The sequence below is a fragment of the Urocitellus parryii genome, chromosome 12 (genome assembly GCF_045843805.1).
Source record: "Urocitellus parryii isolate mUroPar1 chromosome 12, mUroPar1.hap1, whole genome shotgun sequence".
Lineage (NCBI taxonomy): Eukaryota > Metazoa > Chordata > Mammalia > Rodentia > Sciuridae > Urocitellus > Urocitellus parryii.
The window spans coordinates 89620264-89633954 of NC_135542.1; the positions used below are offsets into that span (position 1 = coordinate 89620264).

General features: G+C 45.6%; 1 protein-coding gene across 1 annotated transcript in view; it reads left to right on the top strand.

Moving 5' to 3' along the window:
• Positions 1 to 13691, top strand: part of Vax2 (ventral anterior homeobox 2) — a 28018-nt gene that overhangs the window by 12649 nt on the left and 1678 nt on the right. Inside the window, exon 2 of the mRNA XM_026405144.2 lies at positions 4933 to 5120. Coding sequence (XP_026260929.2) covers positions 4933 to 5120 — 188 coding nt within the window. The remainder of the gene's footprint in view (positions 1 to 4932; positions 5121 to 13691) is intronic.

Consider the following 13691-nt stretch of genomic DNA (forward strand, 5'->3'; position numbering starts at 1 on the left):
TAAAAATATGAAAAGGGCTGGGGATATAGCTCAGTGATAGAGTGCTTGCCTAGCATGCATATGCCCCTGGGTTCAATCCTCAGTAATATCCCTTTTTTTTAAATATTTTCTTCAACTTTTAAAATAAAATTTAGCTTGGTTTTGGTGCTTTTCTCATACCAATTTTTAGTTTTAACACAGTCAGATGTATCCTTTGTGTTTTCTTTATAGACTCTTGCTTAGGAATCTCCTTAAAGTCTATGATTCACACTGTAATCTATTTAAAACTTGTTATTTAGGGTGTGAGACAGTAATTTGACTGAATTTTATTCCAACTAGATGATTAATGGCCACGAGTTTATTTACCTCTTTTTATCAACTAACACAATCTGTCCCATTTAGAATGCTCTTTGTCATAAACTCCATAATTGTGTGTGTGTGTGTATGTGTGTGTGTGTCTGTCTGTCTAGTGGTGTACTCTTCATTCCTTTGTATCTCAATATTTACTCATTTGATCATCATCCCCACTTCTGTTTTTCAACATATTTACTTAATATTTTGGCCTAATTCACTTTAAAATTAAATACTTTACCTTCACCCTAAGCATGTAAAATCATGCTTTAATTTTTTTCTAGTGAATATTAAACTAAATAAATAACTTTCGAAATGACAAGTATTGATCATGTGATATTTTCAATCATCATACAATCCACAAGCAGAATGCAGAACTGTTTTGGGGAAACACTGTTGCATTCTTTTCACTGATGAATTGTCCATTTCTATGATAACACATTGCTCTATTTTTATGGCATGTTTCTGAAATAGTTTTCATTTTGAAAATTTGTAAAAAGAGTATGGAGAGTCCCCACATATCCAGCAGCTTCTCCCATTGAGGACGTCTTATACATCCATAGCACATTACCAAAAACCGGGAAACAGATATACGTACAACAGAATTAAGTGGACCTTTGGTTTTTCACCCATTTTTCCTCCTGCTCATTTTTGAGTCCCTGTATATAGTTTTGTGCCATTTTATTATATTTAGAGATCCAAAGAGCTATCATGGCCATGGAAATACAAAACAGCCATGTCATCACAAAGGAGCTTCCTTGGGCTATTTATAGTCACATCCTCCCTCTGTTCCCACACCCTGGAAAACACTGATCTGTTCTCCACCTCCATAATTTTGTCACTTTGATGTCATATAAATGGAACCATATAGTACATAACTTTTGGGGACTTTTTTCACTCAGTATAATTCTGAAAACTATGGGTAGCAATAATGCTCCAGTTTTGTTGCTGATAGTATCCCATTCTGTGGATGTATCACAGTTTGTTTACCTCCTAAGACCATCTGGTTTGTTTTCATTCTAGGGGCTATTACAAAGAAAGCTCCAGCTAGGCAGCAGGGTGGTGTACACTTGTAATCCCTGCTACTCAAGAGGCTGAGGCAGGAGGATCACAAGGTTAAGGCCACTTAGTGAGACCATTTCTCAAAATAAAAAATAAAAAGGGCCAGGGATAGAGCTCAGTGGCAAACACCTCCAGGTTTAATCCCCTGTACCACGAAGAAGGAAGGAAGGAAGGAAGGAAGGAAGGAAGGAAGGAAGGAAGGAAGGAAGGAAGGAAGGAAGGAAAGAAGGAAAGAAAGAAAGGAGGGAGGGAAACAGGCAAGTAAACTACTATGTACTTTTGGTATAGATTTTTGTGTGAGCATAAGTTTTCACTTCTCACCAGTGACTCAGGAGACTGAAGCAGGAGAATCATAAGTTCAGGTCCAGCCTTGGCAACTTAGTGAGACCCTGTCTCAAAATAAAAATATAAAAAGGACTGACGATATAGCTCAGTAAGAGCACACCTGGGTTCAATTCCCATACTATCCCCCCAAATAAAAGATTTCATTTCTCTAGAATAAATGCTCAAGAATTCAGTCCCTTAGTTGCTATGTGTATGTTTAATTCTTTAAGAAACTGCCAAACTAGTTTCCAGAGTGACTTGTATACCATTCCACATTCCCACCAGCAAAGTTCAAGAGTTCCAGTTTCTCTGCCTCATCCCCAGCCTTTGGTTTTCAGTATTTTTTATTATCTTTTCTAACACATATTTCACATTGTGGCTCAAATTTACTTTCCCCTAATGGCTGGTGATTTGGAACATCTTTTCATGGGAATATTTGTGTGTTGTGTTTTGGTATCTGATGGCAAGTCTGAGAATTGTCTTTCTTGTTTGGTGACCCTGAGGGAGACCTTGAACTGCCCTTGGTCACTCCCAGTTACCTCTTGTAGTAAGAGGAAAGGATGGTTAGGAAGTTGGCTCAGGAGCTCCAGAATTGGTTCTGGGCAGGTGCCCCAGGACGGAATGGAGCCTCCAGTACCAGGTGTGACAGCACCCTTCCTCCTGTCTGTACCCTCAAGCCACATTTCATAAAGCCATAAAATGCCTTTTCACAAAATGCCTTTGGGATGGATTCAACTGGGGTGTTGTAAAGAAGTTCTGAGTCTGGTCTCCTAACTGGTATTGGTGAAACTCAAGCAAAAGAGACCAAACTGGTCACAATGTAGTTAAAAATATTACCCTATTTTTTAAAAATGTGCAAATAATTGGAGTTGGGGAGCTTGGGTTACCCCCAAGAAGCCAGTGGTCCCTGAAACCCTTGAAGAGCAGAACACGCTTCTGGTTGATGTGCTCTGCCCAGCACCTGGGCAAGACCTGTCCTCAGTTAGTGGAGTGGGGACACCTCTGAGCAGTGACTACATCCCCTGTCCTGACTCCCCTTCTCCCTGGGGTTGACTGGGAACATGAAGATGCTTGAGAACCTCTGAGATCAAGGGCAGGACCTGTGAGCCAGGATCCCTGAGGAGTCAGAGTACACCCTGAAGGAGTGAACACCCACTGGCACTAGGAGGCAGCCAGAGTCAGCTCATGGGGTGAGATCGGAGGGAGGGGGTTCAGTTTATCCTCTGGAGCAGGGATTCTAAAGCTTCTAAATTCTAAAGATTCTCCCCTATGGATCAGGAGAATCCTGGCAGACAGCACATTCCAAATGCAGCTCCTTTCTCTTGTTCTCCAGGGGAATGAGTTATCCTTCCAGAAGTTTCCATTTATACCCATGCCCAAAGTTCCCTCATTGTAACCTAACCGCTTTATTAATGATTGTCAAAGAGGGTATTCGTGAAATCAGAGCATTTCTAGAGTTTGTTGTCAATGTGACCTTAAGTAAGTTAATTAAATCGTACTCCTCTCCTTCTGCATCTGTAAAGTGGGAATAATAACAGTTTAAATTGCATTGAAACAGTGTCTGACCTGGAGCAACTACCGCAGAAGCGTCCGCTATTCTTATGACTAAAATGTGAGCAGACGTGGCCACTACAGCTTCTGGCTACATTGCAAACGCCAACTGTGAGCGCCCCCTGGAGGGCGTTTGAATTCGTGCAACTGTAAAAAGCCTGTATTCCTGGGTTTCTGCAGTGGGGATGTCCTGAGCTGAGCGTTCTGTCGTCATTGTTCTTCCTTTGTGATGGTAAATCACTCTCATTCTTCGGGAGTGTTTGGTAAATCCTACAGAGTACAACCCTGCATATTTCCACAATCTTATTTTAAACAGCATTGTTCTAATGCCTAGATTTCAAGTCAGCAGTGTATGTGGTTTAAACACGGATCATCTCTACCCCTATAGTTAATGTATAAATATCAACATCACCTTCCTCCGAATATTTTACTTTTCTGAACACTTTGTGATGAACATGGGTCGCAAGCAGGGTTTCCAACTTTTCTTGAAGTGTCCCCCAGTCCTGGAGATCCTGCACATAGAGAGCATTGATCCAGAGCCCTGGAGTGGCACTGCTATTCGGGTATTTCAAGAGTGGTGGAAGACCCCTCTGGAAGGTACCCAGCATCCTGGTGTGGTGGCAGTTGTCCTTGGGCTCCTCCGGGGAATCCTGGCTCTCTGTTGTGCCCTCTACCCCACACCAGCTAACCTCTTCATAAACACCAGCAGGGTGTGCACATGAATGTACGTACGTGTACACACACACACACACACACACACACACACACCAAGGATGGGATTTGATTCTGGACATCTCTAGTAGTGTTGCCTCACTAACCACATCCAAGTCTAATCCATTTTTCCCTCTGTGCTTGAGGACTGAGTATATTACTTTCCATTGGTCCTTACTCTGCTGAAGCAGCAGAATCCTGGTGATCCAGAGTGAGTCCTTTCACCCTGGCCATGACAGTAGACCTGACTTTTTTTTTTTTTTTTTTTTGTACCAGGGATTGAACCAAAGGCACTTAATCACTGAGCCACATCCCCAGTCCATTTTTATGTTTTATTTAGAGACAGTGTCTCTCTGAGTTGCTTAGGGCCTCACTAAGTTGCTGAACTTTCGATCCTCCTGCCTAAGCCCCCCAAGCTGCTAGTATTACAGGCGTGTGCCACTGCACCTCGTCGCCAGTTTCTTTTCTTTTCTTTTTTAAAATTTTATTTTTTAGTTTGAGGTGAACACAATATATTTATTTTATATTTATGTGGTGCTGAGGACCAAATTCAGTGCCTCATGCATGACAGGTGAGCACTTATCACTGAGCCACAACCCCAGTCCTTTTATTTTGAGACAAGGTCTTGCTAAATTGTTGAGGCTACAAATCAAACTTGTGATCCTTCTGCCTCAAGCTCTTGAGTAGCTGAGATTATAGACCTATGGCGCTCTTCCCAGCTAGACCTGACATTTGTACTGATGCCCTTCCTATATATGCACAAGATACAACATTCTACATTAAGTGATTGAGGAAGCTGGGCCCAGAGAAGGTGAACAATTTGTCAGAGGTCACACAACCAGGCCCCAACCTGAGAAGTTCTGAGAAGTTCCTTGTTAGGCTCTTATCAAGATGCTTGTTGGTAACCTAACCCCAGCTAGTGAACTAACCTGATTTCCTTCCTGGTCCCTGCAGATGCCAAGGGTACTATCAGGGAAATTGTCCTGCCCAAGGGCTTGGACCTGGACCGCCCCAAGCGGACCCGCACATCCTTCACTGCGGAGCAACTGTACCGCCTGGAGATGGAGTTCCAGCGCTGCCAGTACGTGGTGGGCCGCGAGCGCACGGAGCTGGCCCGCCAGCTGAACCTCTCAGAGACCCAGGTAAGAGGCAGGCCCAGGCCTCTCCACCTTGTCTTGGCTACCGGGGAATTCCTTGGGGTATGAGACCTGGGCTGCTACAGGACAAACTTTGGAGGAGGTCACACATGCACAAGGGAGAGACTTAAAGCTATAGGCAAACCAGAGCAAATGGAGTACTGAGAGATTGAGTAAGTGCCAACCACAGGGGGCCTTGGGTGGAATATAGGAAAAGGTTCCGAGAAATTGGGGGGGGCAATAAAAATTCAGGGAGTGGCTTACGGAAATGTCAGCTTGTAAGAGGAACCTCGAGAAGGGATGTGAGGGGTTGGCATGCTGGAAAAAAATGATTCTGGAAAGATGCTATTATGGTGGAGTACACTCCTGTAATCCCAGCTACTTAGAAGGCTCAGTGAGTAGGATCACCAGAGCCTAGGCATTCAAGACCAACTTGGGTAACATGGTGAGACCCTTTCACAAAAAAAACAATTCTGGGGAGAGATGAGACCTGACACAATAGGTTTGGGGAACTCTCCCTTCTTCATTTTGGGCTCCTTCCCACCCTCTGCACCTTCCCTTCTTCTCAGTATACCTCAGTCCTTCTTATGCAGAGGAGGGATCTGAACACTCCCTTCACCCGCCCAAAAGGGCTGGCATTTTAACAACGGTATGCTTAGCCCTAGGAAAAACTTTTATAAACTGAGCACCTACCCTATGTGAATGGAGACATTTCAAGCTGATACTGGAACTATGAAATAATAATATTCAGTACTTACACATGCCAGGCACTAAGTGCTCTGCATGTTAGGTAACTAGTCAGTCACAACAACTATATGATACTGGTGTATTATCCAATTTGACAGATGAGGGGAGGTTATGCCCAAGGTCATACAATGAATAAGTCCCAGAGCTGGGGTCTGGATGATCAGTCTGGTACCTTGAAGTGGAACCTGGTCCACTTGCCTCAAGCTTGTCAAAGAGTAACTCAGAAGTCAGGCACATGGCACTCGTCAGCAATCCCAGCTGCTTAGGAGACTGAGACAGGAATATTACATTTGAGGACAGCCTCAACAACTTATGGAGACTCTATCTCAAAATAGATTAAAAAGGGCTGGGGCTAGGGCTGGGGCTCACTAGCATGAGCCTAGCCTATGGCCCTAAATTCAATCCCTAGCACCAAAATAAATAAATAAATGAATAAGAACGCAGAGACCCTTCGTTTAGCTATAGCTCTAGCAGTTTAATCTCAGGTATGAGGGAGATGAACCAATAGACAGAGTGCCAACAATGAACAAGACGGGATTTATAAAGGGAAGGGAGGTGAGAGGAGAGGAAGCAAACTGAGTACTCTGGGTTCCTTCCTGGGAGCCTTGCAGGGGACTGCATGGAGCCTCTCCATGTGCCACAGCTGTGCTGCCCTTGGCCTGGCACTTCTTCACTCACAGAATCCTCCAGCTCTTCAACTCACACCAACAAAATGGGGCCCAGCAGGGCAGTCTGATGGACCTGGTTGTCCTGGTCCCCTTGGGGGTTGAGCAGGCTACTCTTGGGATAAACCAAGAGCTCTAAGGGCTGCAGAGGAAAGAAGGGCCACCTGACGAGGAAGGCAAGGCAGGGGGATGTGGAGCAGCTGATGTCCTGCAGGGGCAGGACATTTCCACCTGGTTTTGGTTAGCTCCTGCTGCCACTGCCTAGTTCCCCACAAGACAGCTGGGTCCCCATCCAGCTGGGTTGGGCCTGGAGCTGAGAAGCTAGGCTTGTGCTCAGAGAGGAGGCTACCGTGGCTGGGCTGGGCCAGACCAGGGCTCCCAGGGAAGTCAGGGAGACACGGTCATCCCTGAAGGCTATGCCTAGGTCAGCACCTGCCCCTTCCCTTGGTGCTAATCTCCTTCTGCCTCACTGAGTTTTGCCTTAAGCTCTCCCCTGAAACTGTGCTTTCTGGGGACCTTCTGGGTCCTCATCCTTCCCTTGCCTAGCACCCTACCCCACATCTAGCCTTGACCCTCAGAGTTCATCTGCAGCCCCTTTTCTTCCAGTAGGCCTTCCCTAAGGCTTCTTGACCTCGTCTCAAGAGAATATTCCATGGCTTGACCTTAAAGTGTGTGTTTGTGTATCTGTATGTTATGGTGGCATATGGTATGCACTGCCCAAGGACAACTGGTATGCACTGCCCAAGGACAAGAATACGTTTGAAAGCCATGTCTCTTCTGCAGGCTCCCTTGGGGAACCCAGAATAAGCTGGCCTCATGGTGAACCCTCAGCAAATCCTCAGCTTCTTGCTTCCTGCTTACGCCCTCCTTTCTCTTCCCCATCCTGGGATTGTGCAATGGTATAAATAATGTATAGCTAACATTCTCTGGGAACTTTCCATGCACAGCTCCCTTCCTGACAGGTTTCGTCTTCACCACAACCATGTGAAATTGGTGTGAGGCATTTCTTCTGACACCAAGTTTGGTGTAGTTTCCAACACTACCCCGGCCAGTTCTCCAAGTCTCTGACACCAACTGAGTGTCTAACAATTCCATTATGACACAAGTTCCGAGTTATCACAGACCCCACAAGTCAAGGGTAGACACCCAACTCAATTCCACAGCAGATGCCAGTGGTAGGTCTCAGAAGCCACCTGTGCTTCTGACCCAGTGGCCCTGAATTCAGGGGCTTCCACATCCCCTTCTTGAGGTTCAATTTCACAAGAACAGCTCACAGGGCTTAGGATCCACTTTATTTCTAGGTATAGTTTATTATAAAGGATATAAGTCAGTCTAGGAATGGAACCACCACATGACCCAACTATACTACTCCTTGGTATTAACCTTTTTTTTTTTTTGGTGTGGGGGGATTGAACTCAGGGGCACTCAACATTGAGCCACATTCCCAGCCTTATTTTGTATTTTATTTAGAGACAGGATCTCACTGAGTTGCTTAGCACCTCACTGTTGCTGAGGCTGGCTTTGAACTCACAATCCTCCTGCCTCAGCCGCTTGAGCCACTGGGATTATAGATGTGCACCATTGTGCCCAGCCAGTATTAATATTAAAGAAGTAAAGTCATCATACTATAGTGATACAAGTGTACCCCTATTTATAGCAGCACAATTCACAATAGTCAAACTGTGGAACCAGCCTAGGTGTCTATCAGTGTATGAATGGATAAAGAAAAATGTGGTATAAGTACACAATGGAGTTTTATTTAGCCATAAAAAAGAATGAAATGATGTCATTTGCAGGAAATGAATGGAACTTGACAACATTCTGTTAAAAAACTCAGAAAGTCAAGGGTCTTATATTTTTCTCTCATATGTAGAAACTAGAAAGGCAAAATGAAAAGAAAGGATGGGGGATCTCAAGAGGAAAGGGATTGGGGAAGGGAGGAGGGAAGGAAAGGGGAAATACTGAGGAACCATATTGACCAAATTATATTGTTATATTGTGTGCATATATGAATATGGAACAATGAATCCCACCATTATACATAGATACAATGAATCAATAAAATCTGGGAGAATTTTAAAAATAAAAATAAAATTGATTCTAAAAAAATAAAGGATATAAGCCAGGAAGAGCCAAGTGGAAGAGGGGCACAGGTCAAGTGGATGGAAGGGGAGGGTCTGCCATGCTTCTTCAGCCCCCCACCCTCCCAACACTTCCACATGTTCCCCAAACAGACCTCCAATCTCCAGCCTCCCCCGCTCCTTGAAGGTGAGAGGAAGCTGAAGGTTTCCACCCTATAGTCATATGTTTCGTCTTTCTGGAACTAACCCCAATCCTGAAACTCATGAGGGTCCAGGAGTCACCTGAATAGTACACATTCAGGTTGGTTCAAAATGAATAACAAAAGGCATTCCTGTCACTCGGGACTCTCCAAGGGTTTAAGAACTCTGTATCAGAACCTGAGACAGAAACCAAACATTTCTTTTCTTATTTTCCACTGGGGACTGAACCTCATGGGTGCCTCACCACTGAGCTACATCCTCAATTCTTTCATTTTTTATTCTGAGACAGATTCTTGCTAAGTTGCCAAGGGTCTGACTAAATTGCTGAGGCTGGTCTCAAACTTGCAATCCTCCTGCTTCAGCCTCCCCAGTCCCTGGGATTACAGGTATGCACCACTGTGCACCTGGTCTAACATTTCTTGTTGCACTGCAATAGGTCTTTATTATTTTCAGCTTGAATGGAAGGAAACTGAAGCACAGAAAGTTTGAATAATTTGTTAAACACTTAAAGCAGGCATATTCATTAGCTCATTTAATCTTTAGAAGAATTGGTTTTGTGGATAATGTTATCCCCCCATTTAAGAAAATTGAGCCTCTGGGGCTGGGGATGTGGCTCAAGCCTGGCATGTGTGTGGCCCGGGTTCGATCCTCAGCACCACATACCAACAAAGATGTTGTGTCCGCCGAGAACTAAAAAAATAAATATTAAAAATTCTCTCTCTCATCTCTCTCTCTCCTCTCTCACTCTCTCTAAAAAAAGGAAAAAAAAAAGAAAATTGAGCCTCAGGTTATTTAGCTAGAATTTCATGGAATTCATAGTACATTCAGCAATACTTTTATTAAAAAATATTCTTGAATGCCTACTATATACCAGGTGCTGTTCTAAGGCCCAGGAGATGTAGCAGAATTTTAGAGTGCTATGAGGGGTGTCAAATAGGGTAGATGGTAGGGATTCAGAGGAAACCTTTTATTGGCAAAGTCAGGGAAGGACTCTTTGAGATGACACAGAGCTTAGACCTGAATGACAGGTAAAAGATGGCCAGAGGAGGATCCAGAAGAAAAGTCAAGGCAGAGAGTAACTCTACCGACCCGGGGGTAGGACCTGGCATAGAATGTTCTAGAAGCGTCAGAAGGCTAGCCTGGCTAGAGTTGGAGGGTAACAGGGCAAGTAGGTCAGGGCAGATTATGTTATGCTTATAGCCAAAGGTAAGGCCTTGAAGGGAAAGTCACATGAGATGATTGGCATTTTACAGAAGTCCTTGGCTGCCATCTGGAGAATGGATCACAAGGGAGAAGAATGGACCAGTTAGGGGCTACTAACATGGTATCTTGAGCAGAGTGGTGGTAGAAGAGAGAAGAGGAATGATCTGAGATGTATCCCAACTTGGAGGTAGAACCTGTTAGGACATGCACAGGGTGAGGGGAAGGCTCCAGCACGCGGGTGAATGGCAAAACCCTTTGTGAATTTGAGAAAGTTGTAAAGGAGCGAGGCAGTGGGAGCATAACGAAGAGTTTCCATTCCGTCAGTTACATTTGAGATCCAAGTGGAGATGTCAGGAGATGTCAGGAGGGATGTCAGATTTTTTTTTCCCTAGAGTTAGAGGGCTAGATTTTCTCTAATTTATCTGAGGATCTCATTGGTTGGAGCTTTTTTGGGGTAAAGGATAAGAGATTCCTTCAGGTGTGCTCAGATAGTAAACAGACAGCATCTTAGTGAGACTTTGCCTTAAAATAAAATCAGAAGGCTTGAGGATGTAACTCAGCAGTAGAGCACTTGCCTAGCAAGTGTGCAGTCCTGGGTTTAATCTCCAACACTACAAATACTATTATTATTACTACTACTACTACTACTACTACTACTACTACTACTACTAGTACTTCAATTTCAAGCCATGCATGGTGGAATACACTCAGGAGGCTGAAGTGGAAGGATCTTTAGTTCAAATCCAGCCTGAGAAACATAGTGAGACTCTGTCTCAAAAAGGAGAGAGAGAGAGAGAGAGAGAGAGAGAGAGACTTCTGTTTTGCTGTGCCAATTATTATGGAGTCATCACAAAAAGAAAAGTATGAGAAGGCATTAATATGACCCCCATTTCACTGATGGGGAAACAGAGGCAGTAAGAACTTAAGCAACCTGCCCAGTGTCATCAAGCAAGTTAGAGGAAGAACCACAGCTGTTTGTCTGACTTCAGGTTCTTCTCTACTATATTGTTTACTTTTTTTTCCCCCTGCAGTGCTGAGGACTGAACCCAGGCCTTCATGCATGCTGGGCAAGTCTCTCCCCTGAACTACACCCCAACCCCTTATTGTTTGCTCCTTCTACCAAAACACTCACTGTATTATAACCCTTGCCAACCTGCCATGTTTCCCATGACTAATGCCTGAGATCCAAGTGGGTTGAAATGGAGTTTCATTTACTTTGTTTTTTCAGCACCTGGCAGTGCCTGACATGTATCAAATGCTTGCTATTTCTGTGTTGTGTGAATGAATGACCAGAATACCAGGGTCAGAGCAGGAAGTAAGAAAAGATGTGGCTGAGGAGGAAGGAAAGGTGAGAGGCCTGCTCAGGATTCCCACCCTCGGCTGGCCTGGAGGATTTGAGCAGGAACAGGGGCCCAGAGGCTAGACTGAGGACAAACTGCCAAGTCTCAATACTGACAAGATTAACTTGGATCAGGGCTGTTCCATCCCTTTTACCATTGTCCTCAGCGCTACGTGTATCATCCCTGCCCCAGATGGTTTCTTCTGGAACAGCAGAATAGATGGTACCTTCCCAGTGCAGGTCACAAAACCTAGGGCCATCCTAAACTCCCAGTCACCATTCATCTCAGATTCAATGTGTGCCCATAGTCCCAGGAAGCAGTCTTTATGAGATTATATAATTTCCAAAGGAACAATAAATCTTGGAATTTAACCCTGACAATAAGTCAGAAGAACGTGATAAATAATCTCTCAGAAAACGCCTCCCCAGTCCTGGAAACCATCCCCCTACCCAGGTATGCAGCCTTTGGTCACAGTAAGAGACTGGGATGTGAAGCCACCAACCATTCACTGCAACCAAGATGGCAGGCTGCCGAGAGGTCACTGAGAAGGCTGGGGCAGGTGATGTCCCAGGGAGTGCACTGTATTCAGGATAAGACCATGACTCTGCCACCCTGGGGGAATTCAGAAATGACTTCTTGGAAGAATGAGACTGAATTGAGACTTAAAAGATCAGTAACTTTGGATTTAACCATAACAACAGGTGGAGGGCAGGGGACGAGTTCAGAGGGCTCTGAGCCTGTCCCTCCTCAGTTTATTCTGTGTTTGCTGAGCCTTTTAAACTAGTCCCAAAGGATTGACAGTGAGAAGTAGAGAAGCAGGTCTTCCCACTCCCACCCTCAAAGCTGGCGACACCCACAGCATGTTGGAGCCACCCACAGAGCTTCCAAAAAATATCAATGCCTTGCTCCACCGGCAATTCTGTTGGAATGAGCGCTAGACAGGGCCCGGGCAACAGGTAATTCTAAATGTGCGACAGGGTTGAGAGTCCTTGACCTAGGCCACACACGCCAACAAATGACATGCCTGGTCCCAGCCCCTGCTCTCCTGCCCTCTGCCTTCTCCTCCTGACTTCCAGGGCCACCTGCCCAGGAGACTCCCAAACACAGCAGCAGCCCACACCCACCTCTCTTTGCTGCACCCAGAGCTGTGGGAAGATGGGTGTGTGGGAGAGCACCTGTACAGGCTTTGTCATTCTGTATTGTCACACCCCTTGTTACTGCCACTTCCTTGAACCTAAATGCCCTCTGTTCACTAGGAGTGGGTTAGCTCCCCTCCCCTCTAGACCCTCAGCTTCTCAGGGGGCAGGGACTAGGACTTCCGTGCCTGTCTTGGCTCCTTCGCTCAGAGGCACCGCAGTGGCTAGACTTCTTAAATCCTCCAGAAGTTACAGGGAACCAGCGAGGCCTCCCCACCGCTTCCCTTCAGGGACCTCCACTCTACGGCTCCTACTCCTCTTGCTGGCACATGCTGCCCCAGCTCTGGGTGAGAAGCTCCTGGGACACTGGATGCTCCAGTGGTGGCACTGGTGACATGATGGCCTGACACATTTTCTACCAGCTGAGCAAATGCCAATCTCCTTTCTGGAGGTACTTCCAGTACCTACAAGTGATTCTTTCTTTCTTTTTTGGGGATGGGTGTACTAGGGATTGAACTCAGGGGCACTCAAGCACTGAGCCATACCCCCAGCCTTATTTTGTATTTTATTTAGAAACTGAGTTGCTTAGCACCTCACTGTGGCTGAGGCTGGCTTTGAACTCGGGATCCTCCTGCTTCAGCATCCTGAGCTGCTGGAGTTATGGGCGTGCACCACCGTACCCAGCTCAAATAATTCTTTCTGGGCTTATGACTGACTTACCTCTAGTGGTGGGGACACTCCCTCCCTCTCAGAGATGAGAGGGAACCCATTGTCACTCCACAAAACTGACCACTCCTGGTTCCCCTTTTCTTGTACCATATTAGGAGGAGGGTTGGGGTGTTGGGCAGTGGTGGCAGGATCAGATGTACCTCCTCTGAGAGACCCAGAAATAGGTCTCTGCCCTTTGTTGGTGGCTCTGTTTAGAATTTTGGTGCTTTGTTCCCATATGTCCTCAGCTTTGAGCATGTGGCCATCAGAAAGACCCCTCAATGTCCTGCCACATTCTGCCTAGTGTCATGTTGAGAAGTTTGACCTTAATGGGGAATGGGGACAGAGGACCTGCTAATAAGACTCAAAAGGCCAGACTGAGCTAGGAAGCACTTCCTCCAGAGGCCCTGGGGGCCAAGGGTAGAGGCAGTGGTGGGACTGTCCTTAGACTGGGTAACTGACCTCTGCCCCATGTCACAGAGGGCCCCACTTTGGC